Consider the following 17,727-nt stretch of genomic DNA (forward strand, 5'->3'; position numbering starts at 1 on the left):
CGCGATTCGAGTGACTGATCATCTTTAAAACAATCCACATAGAATGCGAATCACATGACTGACACTGAGAGGGTTTATATACTATGTATATATATATATATATATATATATATATATATATATACATTGCCAGACGCCTCAATCCCGTTCAGGGTGGCCACAAACAAATCAACTCCACGTCGCCCTGTCCCCCACCATTTCACTGCCCTACTCCCAACTCACACGCCATTCTCTCATCTACCTCTCCGCCTCATCCCTCCATCTCATCCTCGGCCTCCCCCTCCCTCTTCCCCCCTCCACCTAACTCACGTACACTCTCATCGTCAGTCTTTCACTCTCCATCCTGTCCACATGGCCAAACCACCCCAGTGTGTTCCTCCTAACGCTTCCCATCACATCCACATCCACACCACAATGCTCCTTTATGTCCTCATTTGTCAGCCTGTCTCTCCATGTGACTCCACAGGCTCCTCTTAAATAACTCATTTCCACTGCTCTCACTCTTGACTTGTGTCCTTTCAACAACGTCCAAGCTTCACTTCCATAAGTTAGAGTTGGTATCACAATACTGTCATGTAGTAACTTTTTCACTTCCATGCTCACTTCCCTGTTTCTTATCACTGCTTTCAAAGAACCAGCAACCTTTCTTCCCTGCTGCACCCTTTCAAGCACTTCACCCTCCAAACCTCAATCGTTACTCATCACACTACCCAAGTACTTAAACGTACCCACATTTTCCAATTCCTCACCATCCAACCTCACTGTACATTCATTGACTTCACCTCTCTCAAAGACCATCACTTTACTCTTCCCCACATTCACCTTTAGATTCCATTTCTTACACACTCTCCCAAACTCATCCATCAAGCCTTGCAGCTCCCCTTCGTCTTCACTTAACAACACAGTATCATCTGCAAACAACAGTACAGGGAGTTTCCAAACACTACCCACTCTCACCAGGGCCACTCCAACATCCACTACCCAACCTTGTACCTCTGTTATTACCCCATCCATATACAGATTGAACAACCATGGAGACAGGACACATCCCTGTTTCAACCCAACCTTTAAAGAGAAAAATTCACTCAGTTCACCATCCACACGCACTGCAGTCTTAGCACCATCATACATACTCTTCAGAGCACTCAACAATTTCCCATCTACTCCATATATTCTTAATACTTTCCACAATCCTTGTCTATCCACCCTGTCATATGCTTTCTCCAAATTCATGAAAGCCGCATATATATATATATATATATATATATATATATATATATATATATATATATATTAACGCAGAAAATACTCTCAGAATTATTTTTTAACTAGTGCTTGCCCGATAAAACTTACCAGACTAACTAACAGCCTTTACATCATAAAATGTTTGCAAATACAATTATCTTTGTTTTAATACTGTTATTGAGCCCATAATATCCAATTCTGATATATAAGTCGAATAGAAATATTCATCCAACCATCCATTATCCAATTCAATGTCGCCCCGTGAGGAGCGTAGGAGCCCTGGGCCAGGCATTGGTCATGACATTTAAGATGAGTGACCAGCCTCACTCATCTCTGAGTGGCATTACGTGTGCAATAATCCCCAACCATCCCATGGTATAAACCTTCACCGGCTTAATCTGATTGGAGTGCAGTAATTACCTACTAAACCACCAAGTGAAAAAACTTGATTATATGGTTACCACCCAGCGTGGTAAATGGTTTCCTTGTGTAAAGGAAATCATTTGTCTTGTCACTCAGTATAGAGTCACCCACAGTATATTTTTACATAATTTTGCCTGTCGCAGTTTCAGATAGTTTTGCTGCCATGTCGCACGGTCGCCAAATACAGTACCCCCACATCCAGCACGGTAATAGTGTCATGCATGGGTCACGTGTTGGACCAAAAACGTGTTGGACTAACAATAGAGCTTATGGGCAAATATGAATTATGTCATCAACCCTCGGAAAAGTCACCCTAAATACCTACCATATACCTATACATTTGTTGGTACTATTGTAATTATAATAAATGGTACTGTGCTATGAATGATAACTAACCTTTTAGGATAGTGTTGGTGGGCTTGCTGGGAATGGAAGGTGGTATCCAAGGCTGTAGTTAGTCCTACTGGGTCCCCGGAGGATGGCTGCTGGTGTCACTAGCGGGTAATGGCTGTTGCTCCTCCTCAACCTCCCTCATAAATCCTTCGAAATCAAACCTCCCTCATAAATCCTTCGAAATCACACTCAGAATCACGATCTTCGTCCACAGCTATGGAAGATCCTGCTTCTGCCTGTCCTAGCCCGGCAAAGTGCATGCTTCTCACATTGTTGCCAGAGCCCCGTCTCGTGACTGTGGAAAGTCATCGCTGTCGCTGACTCGGTAGAGAATAAGGAGAAGCAACTTTGTTTATAAACTGGTACGCACGCCGATGAGACAGGTTTCAAAACGATTGATATTTATTCTAAAATATTAATATGTATTCAGTGTCAGGCTAAATGTTCAATGCTGTAGTATGATACATTCTCTGTTGAGTCGCCTGGGTTTTGGTCACACTGTTTTCCCCAACGTATGCTAGGCAGGAATCCATCCAGATGAATTCCAAATGCCCGTTGTATCGTCAGCAATTTTACCACGTTACCGTTCCGATTTACCATCGTATCCTCGGCAAAACTGGTATGAAGTGCTGTGTGATAGCCTTGGGCTGCCAGGATCTTGTCTTAAGTTTTTTATTATGATCACGTTGGCTTCATTCATGTCGTAGGCCTTGGCAATGTCAACTTTCCTCTCCCCTTTCTTCTTCCTCTCGATGCTTTCTAGCTTGGTGGCCTGAGGGAGGTGCCGACACTTCTTGGAGTTCTCAAAAGGCTTCCTAGGCATCGTGAGCAGGGTAAAATGCAGTAACAAGGGCAGGAAATGCAGCAAGAAAAAAGCACCTTCCAATGCAATTATGCGACTGAGTGGCTTTATGGCGGGAGAAATGTAAACAAAACATCACGTGACACCAGAAGCGTTTTTAATTGGGCGGCATCACGATTACGTCACGATAGCGGGCGGGGAAGGCTACTTGATCAGAAGTTTTTCATTGGCTATCATCATTATGGGAATGTCCAGTATGGCCGAGTTGGACCGGGGGTGATCGTGCTAGAGTGAACTCTGCGGATTTGGCCCACTTCTCGGAGCTCTGTGCGTGTTATGCTAACACACTCGTGTTGCAGTAATTAAATCGTATTAAATAATACTAATTAATTGCTCACCGTGCTGGACTTGAATCGTGCTGGACTAACGCGTGCTGGACGCGAGGGTACTGTGTATATATATATATATATATATATATATATATATATATATATATATATATATATATATATATATATATATATATATTTATATCCCATTGACATACGCCGACCTAATGCAAAAAGAACTGGGTCGATATCTCATTGTGTCACTCATTTACATGGTCTGAACGATTCTAAAATGTAGGCTGAAACTTTTGCACTCTTAAATACCAGCAAGCAAGTTTGCCTGAAAGATTGTTGCCCTTGAAAAGTTCAGTAACTGGAGCATGATCAGTGTAGACAGTGATATTATAACCAAAAATTATCTCACGGAAATTATTAAAAGCTGTAACAACAGCAAGGGTTTCAAGATGAGTTGCAGAGTAACGCATTATGCATCATTACGGCCTTGACTGGCATAAGCAATGGTGTCAGCACCAGAAGTACCTCTCTGTATGACTACACCACCAAACCAAGGGAAGAAGCATCCGTACACAGTACGAATGGCAGGGCATGACCAGGAAAAACTAAAATCGGTGCTTTTGTGAATGCACTTTTCACATCACTGAAACTTTTGTCCAGTGCAGGTCCACAGTGGAAGGAATAGCTTTCTTCAGAAGCTCTGTGGGGGATGAAGCAATGGTGCATATCCCTCAATGAAGCAGCGGTTGTACCGCTGAAACCTGAGAAATTCGGTTGGTACTAGCAGGTACTTGAAAATCTCAGACTGCCTGAATCTTACCTGGGACCTAATAGATCCCCTCACCATCCACTAAATGAAGTAACAATTAGATATTCAACGTCAGGAAATCACATTTAGGAAGCTTAAGACCAGTGGTGGGAGCTCGTGGAGGATTTTACTAAGTTTGAAGAAATTACCTTCAGTGTCAATACTAACAATGATAAAATCACCTAGGTAAGCAAAAACAGTATCACCAAGCATGCCAACAAATGCGGTAATAAAAATGTGCTGGAATGGCAGGGGTGCATTATAAAACCTCAAAAGCATATGCATAAACTAAAAAGGACCTTGACTTGTAATTGAAAACTGTTACCTGTCTTGTCTCTTCATCTAGTGGAATTTGCCGTATCCACCACATAAGTCAAGACTGCTGAAAACAGAATTTCCTTTACCCAAAGACTGCAGAATGCTCTGAAGGATGGGCAGAGGGTAGTGGTCGGAGACTATTACTTCATTAACGCGACGGAATTCAATAACAGTAAGAAATCCACCATCTTCTTTGGAACATGGAAGGGGAGAATTCCACTGGGAGGTTGAGTGCATGCATGATTTCTCATTGATCCAAAACATTTGATGCTACCTCCTCTACGGCTTGTTTTTGACTTTAAGGGAGATGATAATTAGGTATATACAGTATAATGGATGAGTCCCTGGCTTAAGGGAAATATTATTTTGTATTAAAACTGTGGCAACACAGTGGAGGGATGGAGTGGAGAGGTATATGAGAGAGGGTGTGTGTGAGCTGGGAGCAGGGCAATGAAATGGCTGCGGACAGAGCGACATGGAGGCGATTTGTTTGTGGCCACCCCTTACGGGATTAAGGCGTCTGGCAATAGATAGGTAGATAGATTAAAACTGTCATACACACTGACTCACCTGGAAGGAAAAAATGCCTGAAAACGAGTTTAGAAGATCCAGCAGTACTTCTCTTTCATGAAGGTGATCAGTAGTTTTAATATCGTGGGGTATTTACTCTTTCTTGTCAAGAATCTCCTGAGGGTAGTCTGGACAGAAGCAATGGGAAAGTAAGCTAAAAGAGTAACTAAATGTCAGCCATTGTTCAGAGCAATAGGGCCATCAGTCCTATTAAGAACAAGAACATCAGCCAAACCATTGATCCTAACCATGCGTAAATTGGACTCTAGTGACAAGCTTCTCACTCAAGCTCACTAATTTGTACCCTCACGCACATTTGACAACCGGACTGGGACCCTTGTAAGGTTTTGGCTGTAGAGTCATTGGCCACCTGACAGCACAGCCAAAACCAAGATCTAGTCCGAGATTCTTGCATTCGAGATGTCAATGAGTCTTCAAGGAGGAGTGTCACATGCAATGAGGGACTCCTTATCTAACCCTGATAACTCCGCAGACAGTCCCCAAACCCTCCGTAGGAATTGTTGTCAGAAACGCCCGAATGAAGTAATGGTCTGGCAATAGACAAAGCGTTATGATGCATTTGATTATGTGTAACAGAATTCTCACGAGGGTGAACATCAATGTTGCGTTGCCCCATAGTTTCTAGACCAAGTAGGTCATCTGCTGGTAAGGGATAAGTCTTTATTATGTGAAAATCAGCAATAATGGCCTATACAAAGTGTGACATTTGAAGTGTAAGGGAAATCATAGCAATATCAAGGATGTCAACAGTATCTCTGGACACTGGGTGTCAGGTGAGTGAATGGACCATTGTGTGTGACACACGATTCATTAGTCCATTAAATGATGACTGGCAGTTGAGATTAACTCACACACCTGTGTCCATAGTGAGTAATAATTTACATCTACCGACCTGCCAAGGGACGGACAAAATATACATCTTTTGTCGTGTAGCTATGAGTGAAGTGGCGGTGGACTTCTTCAAAGAAGAATTTCACCGTGATCATTTGACTGACGGCACTGACCTTCCCCCGACTGATGTGATCTACAGTTAACATACTCGGTCTGCTGCTGGAGAACAAGAGAGCTCAGATCTGCCTTATGAGATGACTGATGGACCTTCAACCACTTAGTAGCCTACTGCCACGACGTAGTGAAGTGCCATTTGAGCTGTCTTGGACTGAATGGAATTGGTTGTGCTGAGAGGCCGAATGGGAGAAGGACTGAGATGTATCCCGTTGAAGATGAGCAATACACGATAGATATCGAGTTATGTTGGTCTTTACTAAAGAAACAATTATCTGTTTTATGACCCCATTTCGTGTATTCCTCACGAAATATGTTTTTCTTAGGCTTCATACCTGCAACGACTAGAAAGGAAGTATTTCCGCTAGAAGTAGTTTCTTGTGCAATGGCACGTGGGTGTTAATAATAGCCTTCTAACTTAATTCTCTCTGCTAGATCCACCAAAACTCCTGTAGGTTTATACTCATACCTACCGGCTTTCTCTCTGTCTTCGCCATGAAGACAAATTAAATTACATTTTTTGTTTTATAGGAAGAAGGAACCAAAGGCCAGGAGCCCGCAAACTGTTCCTTCCAAGAAAAAAAACAAAAACCATACAGATAGCCAAATTCAAGATCCGTTCATTTCGAGATGCCTGGACATGTTGCGTTTGAAAGACTGGAGATCATAGGAAATAGGAAATACATATAGAGTGAGACAGTTCCAGAGATGACCTGATGTATAAGTGAATGACTGGGAGTAACAGTTAACTCTTGCATTAAAGACTCGGACAGAAAAGGGATGAGAGTTTGTTGCTAGACGGGTGCTATGTGCCAATCGTAGAGGTGGAGGGATGCAAGCAGTCAGTTCAGAGAAGCAGTGACCATTGAAGTAGCGATAGAAAAGAGACAAAGATGCAACAGTGTGGCAAAAAGACAGAGGCTGAAGGGAGCCAGCAAGAGGAGGAGAGTTAATGAGATGAAAAGCCTTTGACTCCACCCTGTTGAGAGAAGCTGTATGTGGAGAACCTCCCCACACATGAGAGTTGTACTTTACACAGGGGCGAATAAAACCTGTGTATAAAGTCAACAACTGTGCAGGGGTAAAGAAGGTACAGAGTTGGCTTAGCACATCTAATCCCTTGGAAGCAGATGTTACAAGAGATGTAATATGATTTTCCAAGATAAATCCTGAGTGAATGAAACCCCAAGCATGTTCAAGGATGATGCAGGCTTGAGCTGGATATTATTAAACATTAGTGGGTACTCCTGTGGAAAATTGTGTCGGGTTGATTGGTGTAAAAACTGAGTCTTTGATGCATTAAAAACAACAAGATTATTTTTACCCCAGTCAGAGATACGAGCCAAGTCAGACATTAGGTGTGCCATAGCCTCATCCCTTGTTTGTTGAAGTAACTGCTGAGATGGACGTTGCAGAAACCGAATGGAAAGGTGAAGAGTGGCATCATCATTGTACGAGTGGATGGGGTTAAATGTACAGCTTAGAAGATCATTGATGAATAAAAGGAAAAGAGTTGATGATAGGACAGAGCCCTGAGGAACACCACTGTTGATAGATCTTGGAGAAGATCGATGGCCTTCTACAACAGTGGCTATAGAACGACTAGAAAGGAACCTTTAGATGAGGGCTCATATAGAAGGGTAGAAACCTTAGGAGAGCAGTTTGGATATTAAAGATTTATGCCAGACTCGATCAAAAGCCTTTGAGATGTCAAGTGCAATGGCAAAGCTTTCGCCAAAAATCCGGAAATGAGGATGACCAGGAGTCTGAAAGGTAGGTGATAAGACTGCCAGTGGAGCGTCCCTGACGGAACCCATACTGACGATCGGAAAGAAGGTTGTAACAGGAAAGGTGCTTTAAAATTTTTCTGCTAAGAATTGACTCGAAAACTTTTGAGATAGTAGTAGTAGTAGTAGTAGTAGTAGCAGTGGTAATAGTAGTAGTAGTGGTGGTGGTGTTGGTGGTGGTAGTTGTAATAGTGTGGAAGACCTGTGGAAATAGTGTAGTAGTAGTAGTAGTAGTAATAATAGCAGTAGTAGTAGTAAAAGTAGTAGTAGTACTAGTAGCAGTAGTAGTAATAGTAGTGGTAGTTGTGGTGGTGGTGGTAATAGTGTGGAAGACCTGTGGAGATAATAGTAGTAGTAGTAGTAGCAGTAGTAGTAGTAGTAGTAGTAGTAGTAATAGTAGTAGTAGTGGTGGTGGTGTTGGTGGTGGTAGTTGTAATAGTGTGGAAGACCTGTGGAAATAGTGTAGTAGTAGTAGTAGTGGTGGTAGTAGTAGTAGTAGTAGTAGTAGCAGCAGCAGTAGTAGTAGTAGTAGTAGTAGTAGTAGTAGCAGTAGTAGTAGTAGAAGTAGTAGTAGTAATAGTAGTAGTGATTGTAGTAGCAATAGTAGTAGTAGTAGTAGTAGTAGTAGTAGTTGTAGTTGTAGTAGCAGCAGCAGCAGTAGTAACAGTAGTAGAAATCTAAATATAGTACCGGTAGTAGTAGTAGAAATATAAATACAGTAGTAGTAGTAGTAGTGGGAGGAGGAGGAGGAGGAGGAGGAGATAAAGAAACAGAAGAACAGGAACAAGAAATAGTAGTAACAGTAGTATCAGAGGCAGCAGTAGAAGTAACAGCAGCAGTAGTAGTAGCATAGATGAAGATGAAGAAGGAGGAGGAGGAGGAGGATAAGAAGAAGGAGGAGAAGAAGTAGTAATAGTAGCAGAATAGTAGTGGTAGTGGAAGAAGAAAAAGAAGCATTAGTAGTAGTAGAAATCGGTAAGGAAGAAGCCCCAGTCATCACCTTCGGCATACCGGAAGATGGCATTAAGAGGTAATTAGGTAGGTCAGGGAGAACGACCGTACTGTTTAGAAATCAAGGTTGAAGATGCAAGAGAAAGTTAATATATACGTGTCATGACTGCGAACTCTCTGCATGATTTTAAGGTTAGTGTAATTCGGGGATGAGACGCTGATTTCACCAAGGGGAGGCTGATTTATGACCAAAGTTGAGAGAGAAGGGGATGTTTTCCAGTAAGCTAGCTCATTTCCGTCACTTGTCAATGCCCAAGGACTTACGGCTATATTGGAAAGCTTTTAATTTGTGATGTGTTTGTAGATTTCACCAGAGAGAGCATTGTTTGTGGCCAAAGTGTGGGAGAATGAAATGTTTTAAGTAAGCTAGCTCACATCTTTAACATTCCAATGCACAAGGACTTCAGAATGTATTGGAAAGTATTTTTGGTATACTGTGTGGGGTCATTTTGAACTCAGATGGAACTGGACATGAGGCAGTTTTTGGTGTCTTCATCTCCTCAAAATCTGTCTTTGAGAGGCAAAATGCTAATAACTCATAGAAGCAGATCTCCATTTGAAAGCAAGCTCCTCTAACCACAACGTATAGGAGTGAAACCTGCTAATTTTTACCCCCATGATGAGAAGCAAACGTCCTACATCCCAGATTGTTATTAAAATTGGTTGATATTTTTACTTTCCTTCTCGTGATAGCTTATCATAGCCTAACCTACCCTGGGTGTAATATCAGCTAGTCTACTGATGGACCTGTGTATTGGGGTAGCTAATCCGGGTGTAGTGAAGGAACTGGCTAAATATACACACCCTAGACAGTAAGCATAATAGTGCACCCTCATGTTACACCCAGACTGCAGGGCATTGTTGGTGTAGGAAAATTAGAAATGGTGTCGGGAAAGGTGTATTGGCGCTCCTATACCCAGTGTAGTGAAAAGGCTAGCTAAGTGCCATGAAGAACTCCCATAAGTATATACTACCATGAAGAAGTGCATAATGGTATCGTGAAGGGGTCTAGCCTAAGATACTACCATGAAAAAGCCTTAGTACCGTGAAGGAATGCACAGATGGATCGTGAAGGGGCTAACCTCAATAACTACCATGGAGACCTCCCATGATATAGTACCATGAAGGAGTGTATAAAGGAATCAACAGTATACACAATGGTAATAAGTTGCATTCATCCTTACCTGACATACATGGTTGCAGTGTCTGGGAAGGTGAATGTAGTGAAGTAAAGGACTGAGTAACTATTATAATGGATGTGAGGGGTCGTATTGTGACAGATTTCGTTGCCCATCTTCCTCAGCTGTTTATTTTGCCTCTTGTAGCTATGAGCCTTCATGGGCTCATAGGTACCCCTGGGGTAGGGTTTTTTCAAGAATACTCCCCCAGTATCCCTGCTTGTCGTAAAAGGCGACTAAAAGGGTTGGCGGAGGGTTAGTGAGAGAGATTGTCCAGGTGCTTGAGGGTGCGAAAGTGGATGTATGTGGAATAACTGAAACAAAATGGAGAGGAGAAAGTGTGAGAGAATGGGAGTATGGATGGGGTATATGTGCAGGAGTAGGTGAGAATGAGAGGGCGAAGGAAAGAGTATGTATAGTTGTGAGTAAAAGATGGAAGAGGAGCATAAGACAGTATGGATCAGTTGGGTCAAGGATTGTGTGGGTAAAGTTGAAAGTTGGAATACAAATGTGGGCGATTGTGTGTGTGTATGCGCCAACGCAAGATCGTGCTAGAAGAGTGAGAGAAGAGTTCTGGACAAATGCAGAAATGTGCATGGAAAAGTTTGGAAGGAATGAGAGAGTGTTTTTGATTGGTGATATGAATGGTAAAATTGGGAATGTGAAGGTGGATGGAATAGTTGGTGAGTGGGGTGTGCCTGCTGAGATAGATGAGAATGGGAGTGCGTTAGTGGACATTTGTGGAGTGATAGCCAATACCCTCTTCAGGCATAAAATGATCCACAGGTATACATGGCGAGTGATGAGAAGGGTGGGTGGTGAACTGAATGAAAGGAAGGCAATGATTGATTATGTGTGTGTGGATGAAAGGATGCGAAGCTGTGTAATGGATGCAAGAGTGTATAGAGGTTGGGGGAGTGTACTTTCTGACCACTACTTGGTGGTGGCCAGAATTAGAGTTCAAGTGAGATGGAGGAATAGAAGAAGGGAAAGACGAGAGGAATGAGTAGTTGCAAGGAGAATGGAAAGGTTACAAGAGGATGAGAAAAAGGCAGAGTATAAGAGAGAAGTGGAGGAACGATTGGGCAAATATGAATTGGAGCAGATGGGAGACATGGAAGGTGTGCGTAGCATATTTACAGAAGAAGTAGGTGCAGCATGTGATGTGGTGTGTGGAAGGAAGAGAAGACGGAGAGGGGTGCAAGGAACAGCGTGGTGGACTGAAGAGGTGAAACAGGCTGTGGCACAAAAGAAGAAAGCATACAATGAATGGATGAGAAATAGGGGCGTGGAAGAAGTTGAGAGGCGGAAGAGAAAGTTATATGTAGAAAGAAAGAGAGAGGTGAAAAGATTAGTAAGAGAGAGTAAGCAGAGTGTGGATGAGGAATTTGGAAGGAATTTGAGTGTAAAGTGGAGGGACTCTAAGAAAATGTTCTGGAAAGAGGTGAAAAGAGTAAGACAGGGTGGAAGTGAAGTTAGCAGGGGAGTGAAAGATAAAAATGGTAGATTACTAGTGGAGAAGGGAGAAAAAGTGAGTAGATGGAGAGAACACTTTAAGGAATTGTTGAGCGTAGAGGATGGAAGTAATGCGAGTATAAGTGGCTGGGGAATGGCTGGGAGAAGGAGGGAGGTGAGAAGACAGGAAGAAATCAGTAGGATAGAAGTTGTGGAAGCAATGAAGAAAGTTAAATCGGGGAAAGCCCCAGGAATTGATGGAGTGTGTGGTGAAATGCTGAAGCATGGGGGAGAGATAGTAGTAGAATGGATGTGGAAGATGTGCAGATTGGCCTGGGAGGAAGGTAGAGTCCCGGAGGATTGGAAGTCGGGTATAATTATTCCCTTGTACGAAGGAAAAGGGGAAAAAGAAGTGTCTGGTAATCATAGGGGCATTTCTCTTCTTAGTATAATACGAAAAGTGTATGGTAGGATACTTATTGACAGAGTTAGAGAAAGAACAGAGAAATTAGTTGGAGAAGAACAGGAGGCTTTAGGAAGGGAAGAGGTTGTGTAGATCAGATATTCATTCTTAGATCTTTAGTGGAAAAGTTTCTAGAGAAGGGAAAGAAGTTGTATAAGGCTTTCATGGATTTGGAGAAGGCATATGACAGGGTGGATAGACAAGGATTGTGGAAAGTGTTAAGAATATATGGAGTAGATGGGAAGTTGTTGAATGCTGTGAAGAGTATGTACGATGGTGCAAAGGCTGCAGTGCGTGTGGATGGTGAACTAAGTGAATTTTTCTCTTTGAAAGTTGGTTTGAAACAGGGAAGTGTCATGTCTCCATGGTTGTTCAATCTGTACATGGATGGGGTAATAAAAGAGGTACAAGGTAGGGTAGTGGATGTTGGAGTGGCCCTGGTGAGAGAGGATAGTGTTTGTAAACTCCCTGTACTGTTGTTTGCAGATGATACTGTGTTGTTGGGTGAAGACGAAGGGGAGCTGCAAGGCTTGGTGGATGAGTTTGAGAGAGTGTGTAAGAAACGGAATCTAAATGTGAATGTAGGGAAGAGTAAAGTGATGGTTTTTGAGAGAGGTGAAGTCAGTGAATGTACAGCGAGGTTGGATGGTGAGGAATTGGAAAATGTGAGTACGTTTAAGTACTTGGGTAGTGTGATGAGTAAGGATGGAGGTTTGGAGGGTGAAGTGCTTGAAAGGGTACAGCAGGGAAGAAAGGTTGCTGGTTCTTTGAAAGCAGTGATAAGAAACAGGGAAGTGAGCATGGAGGTGAAAAAGTTACTACATGACAGTATTGTGATACCAACTCTAACGTACGGAAGTGAAGCTTGGACGTTGTTGGAAGGACACAAGTCAAGAGTGAGAGCAGTGGAAATGAGTTATTTAAGAGGAGCCTGTGGAGTCACATGGAGAGACAGGCTGACGAATGAGGATATAAAGGAGCGTTGTGGTGTTGATGTGGATGTGATAGGAAGCGTTATGAGGAACACACTGAGGTTGTTTGGCCATGTGGAGAGGATGGAGGGTGAAAGACTGACGAAGAGAGTGTATGTGAGTGAGGTGGAGGGGGAAGAGGGAGGGGAGGCCGAGGATGCGTTGGTGGGATGGGGTGGAGAGGTATATGAGAGAGGGGGTGTGAGTTGGGAGCAGGGCAGTGAAATGGCAGGGGACAGGGCGACTTGGAGGCGATTTGTTTGTGGCCACCCCAAACGGGATTGAGGCGTCTGGCAATAGATAGATAGATAGATAGAAAACCTTATTAGTAATGTATGAAGGAATATTATGATGCAATAGGTTAAATAAATTGCTCAAAAAGAAGTCTTAATGAAGCTTGACATCAAGCCTTAGGTAGGGGAGTAGAGTACTGTGTGTTGGAGCGGGTGATCCCGGTGGACTGCAGGACTGTACTATCATACATGAAGACTTACACAGTAGATACAGTGCCAGGACCCAATATCTCACAGTATTATCACCTGACATCCGGCCTCGTATGGTATACTTACTGATACCGGCGTGCTGCAGTGAAAAGACTTAACTGTCATGAAGACATAAGAGTGTTGATACAGTGCCAGGACTTACACAGTAGATACGGTGCCACAGAACAGTATCTCACAGTATTCTCACCTAACATCCAGTTTCCAGGGCAGCGTCAACATAACTCCCGGGTACCTGTGTATTGGAGCAGGTAAACCCGGTAGACTGCAGGACTGTACTTATGATACCTGAGGACTTACACAGTATATACGGTGCCACAAAACAGTAAATCACCGTAACTTCTCACCTGACATCCAGCTTCCGGGGTGGCGTCGGCATAATATCCGGGCACCTGTGTGTTAGCGCAGGTGAAGCCGGTCAGCGGGACGGAGGCGAGGATGGGATAGTGCACGCCTGCAACGCCGCCCCCCCCGATGGCAGAACTCAACGCGGTGATGGGGTCCACGAAGCCGTTGATCCCATTACCGTTGATGCCGTTGATTCCGTTGATACCGTTACCATTGATACCATTGATCCTGTTGATGCTGTTACCGTTGAGACCGTTTGTGAAGCCATTACCGATGCGTGTTCTACCGTTTCCGTTGATGGCTCCGTTTCCGTTAGTGTACCCATTACCGTTGATTGGGCCGTTACCGTTGATGGCACCGTTTCCGTTAGTGTACCCATTACCGTTGATTGGACCGTTGCCGTTGATGGCATTGTTTCCGTTACTGTACCCATTGCCGTTGATTGGACCGTTACCGTTGATGGCACCGTTTCCGTTAGTGTACCCATTGCCGTTGATGGCACTGTTACCGTTGATGGCACCGTTACCGTTGATTGCTCCATTGCCATTGATGACACCGTTGCCATTACCGTTGACAGCTCCGTTGCCGTAAGAGTAACCATTACCATACACAGCTCCATTACCGTTGATTGCACCGTTACCATTGATTGCTCCATTGCCATTACCGTTGATAACTCCGTTACCGTTGGTGTAGCCATTACCGTTACCGTTGATGAGTCCTTTACCGTTGATTGCTCCATTACCGTTGACTGCTCCGTTACTGTTGACTGCACCATTACCGTTGATTACTCCGTTTCCGTTACCAATACGTAAAAATAACCGTTACTGTTGCCATTGATTGTTCCGTTACCGTTGATTGCTCCATTACCGTTGATTGCTCCTTTTCCGTTACCAATGCCGTATGAATAGTCGTTACTGTTAATTACTCCATTACCGTTACCGTTGATTGCTCCATTACCGTTGATTCCTCCATTACCGTTGATTACACTATTACCGTTGCTGTTAGTATAGCCGTTACCATTGATTACTCCTTTTCCGTTGCCGTTAGTATAGCCGTTACCGTTGACTGCTCCGTTACCGTTGATTACTGCGTTACCATTACCGTTGATTTCTCTGTTACCGTTGATTGCTCCATTACCGTTGACTGCTCCTTTTCCGTTACCAATGCCGTATGAATAGCCGTTACTGTTAATTACTCCATTACCGTTACCGCTGATTGCTCCGTTACCGTTGATTACTCCGTTACCGTTGATTACACCGTTACCGTTGCCGTTAGTATAGCCGTTACCGTTGATTACACCGTTACCGTTGCCGTTGGTATACCCGTTACCGTTGATTGCTCCGTTACCGTTGATTGCTCCGTTACCGTTGATTACTCCGTTACCATTACCGTTGATTGCTCCGTTACCAATGGTTGCTCCATTACCGTTAAGGCCACTGCCGTTTGCGCCATAACCATTAACAGCACCGTTGCCATTTCCGTTGATCCCGTTGATTCCGTTACCGTTGCTTGGCGGTAGGTAGGTATTCTAAGCCAGACACGCTCCCAACAGGGCTGAGAGAGAGAGAGAGAGAGAGTTAAAAATGTAAATAACAGTGCTAAATATACGCAAAATATATATAATAATAATAATGATAATAATAATAATAATAAAAATAATAATAATAATAATAATAATAATAATAATAACAATAATAATAGTAGTAGTAGTAGTAGTTGTAGTAGTAGTGGTAGTAGTAGTAGTAGTAGTAGTAGTAGTAGTAGTAGTAGTTGTAGTAGTAGTAGTAGTAATAGTAATAGTAGTAGTAGTAGTAATAGTAGTAATAGTAGTAGTAGTAATAGTAGTAGTAGTAGTAGTAATAGTAGTAGTAGTAGTAGTAGTAGTAGAGGTCAGGTACTGAAAGGCGTCTGGCCATAGAGAAACAGATCAATAGAGATTATACCTAAGGCGTCTGGCGATAGGTAGATAGATAGATAATTAGGGCGTCTGGCGATAGATAGAGAGGATATTGAGAACGTCTGGCTATAGATTGATAGAGATGGTATAGGGCGTCTGGCAATAGAGATGCTGCGTAGGGCGTCTGGTAATAGATAGATAGCAATGAAACTATATGGCGTCTGGCAATTGATAGATAGATAGATAGATAAATAGGTTGATAGACAGAGTTAAACTGAACTTCACAACTCCTCACTATAAATATCCCCCTCCTAAAAAGAAAAAAGAAAATGAGAAGAAAAAAGATGTCGAGAGCAAGGAAGATGGTCCAGCTAAATGTATTTCTACAACTTTTAAATTCTTGTCTAAAAGTCCTTCAGGCTACTGTGAGTACAAGCTGGATGTGCTAAATGTACTACCGCTTCCCCTAAGACCAGGAACAAGTGCGCACAAGTGTACATCCCCTCCCAGTGGCCAGGAACAAGTGCACACGAGTGTACATCCCCTCTCAGTGGCCAGGAACAAGTGCACACGAGTGTACATCCCCTCCCAGTGGCCACGAACAAGTGCACACGAATGTACATCCCCTCCCAGTGACCAGGAATAAGTGCACACGAGTGTACAGCCCCTCCCAGTGGCCAGGAACAAGTGCACACGAATGTACATCCCCTCCCAGTGGCCAGGAACAAGTGCACACGAGTGTACATCCCCTCCCAGTGGCCAGGAACAAGTGCGCGCGACTGTACATCCCCTCCCGTGACCCTGAACAATTGTGCTCGCTTGTACATCCTCAGAAACAGTTGAGCGTGAGTGTAGTTCTTCCCCCTCCCCTCCACCACCACTACAGTTGCCACCTCGCTTTTAAGTGGCTGGATTGACCCGGAAGAGTGGCTTAACTAGGAACAGTGAAATGGCTGTCTGTCGTTGTGGTCGGGGGGGGGGGGTAATAGAGACGCCTAGGGAGTCTTGTGTCCTGTCCACTCACACACAAAGTCAAGCTGAAAAAACGTAGAGGGTTAGAGCTAGCTTATTTTAGAGTTAGAGCTGGGTTAGGTTTGGCTTATACAGTATAACAGCTAATAAGAACATATATGTCATTATAGTGACAGGTATATTTTTGGATGCTGCCTAAAGGTAATATATAACTGAAGCAATATTTAATTATAAACTTAATGAGTCCAAGGGCAAAGAAAAGTATGGCATATATTATCGCTATACTTGAAAATATACTATACAGTCTTACATGTAAAATATATTATGCTTATCTCCCTATCTATCTGCCTGTCTACCTATCTATCTATCTAAACATTAATCCATTTTCTTACCAGCAAATATCAGCTGCCTCGTTATCTTAGTCATGTCTTCTTCGAGGACGACTTGAGGGTAAACTAAAGCTCAAGATGGCGAACCAGCCACCAGTGTAGGCAATTAATGGGATGGGGAGCTTTGGGGAGAGGAGCAGGCAGTTGTGATAGGAGAGGAGGGGAGCTGAAGACTATGTCTGGAAAGGAGAGAGTGCGCCTTATATACTGACTGTGAGGACCTTGGCAGTGACGCAATACCTCTCAGTGGAGGGAAAGGAGGGAAGATGGGGTGGAGGGAGGGAGAGAGGAAGGGCAAAGTATAAAGGAGGAATGAAAGCATTTTTTTTTTTTATGCTAGGAAGCAGGAACCAAAGGCCATGAGCCCGCAACACAATAGATAAACAGGGCTGGATAGATAGAAGAAGGGAAAAATGGAGGGCAATAGATAAAGGAGGAATGACGACAAGGACTGATAACGATAGATAAACAGGACTGGATAGATAGAAGGAGGGAAAGACAGAGGGCAATAGATAAAAAAGGAATGAGAGCAAATATTGATAACAAAATGGATGGAGTGAAGAGGAATGGGAAAGACAGAGAGCAAAGGGGAATGAAAAATGGAAAGCAAGATTGGATAATGACTGAGGTTAAGAAATAGGAAAATTTGGTTAATGGCAGGAGAGAGAGAGAGAGAGAGAGAGAGAGAGAGAGAGAGAGAGAGAGAGAGAGAGAGAGAGAGAGAGAGAGAGAGAGAAGAAAAAAATGGAGGAAGGCAGAAATGAAAACAAAATCAAGTACATGAAAAACAAGATGAAATAATGTTTCTTTGATAAGGAGAGTATTTT

At 43.2% G+C, this 17,727-nt stretch overlaps 1 protein-coding gene across 1 annotated transcript; it reads right to left on the reverse strand.

The window, feature by feature from the left end:
* Window positions 1–3,898: 3,898 nt before the first annotated feature.
* LOC145408776 (uncharacterized) lies at window positions 3,899–16,937 on the reverse strand. Its single transcript, XM_080279426.1, has 5 exons — window positions 16,904–16,937; window positions 14,492–14,728; window positions 13,926–14,408; window positions 13,642–13,802; window positions 3,899–3,961 (listed from the first exon to the last, which is right to left on the reverse strand). Exons 1-5 carry the CDS (start codon window positions 16,935–16,937, stop codon window positions 3,899–3,901), a joined length of 978 nt encoding a protein of 325 aa, XP_080135552.1.
* Between the last annotated feature and the right edge of the window lie 790 nt (window positions 16,938–17,727).

Source organism: Coenobita brevimanus, chromosome 78 (assembly GCF_032717465.1).
Source record: "Coenobita brevimanus isolate Jiangsu-jjx chromosome 78, ASM3271746v2, whole genome shotgun sequence".
Classification (NCBI taxonomy): domain Eukaryota; kingdom Metazoa; phylum Arthropoda; class Malacostraca; order Decapoda; family Coenobitidae; genus Coenobita; species Coenobita brevimanus.

Coding starts and splice junctions, on each gene's coding strand:
- LOC145408776 (XM_080279426.1), bottom strand. CDS start 16,937: ATGACTAAGATAACGAGGCAGCTGATATTTGCTG. Junction 14,409..14,491: donor CGGTAATGGAGCAATCAACG/GTAACGGAACAA, acceptor GTAATGGTGCAG/TCAACAGTAACGGAGCAGTC. Junction 3,962..13,641: donor CCCCGGAAGCTGGATGTCAG/GTGAGAAGTTAC, acceptor CTCAGGTTTCAG/CGGTACAACCGCTGCTTCAT.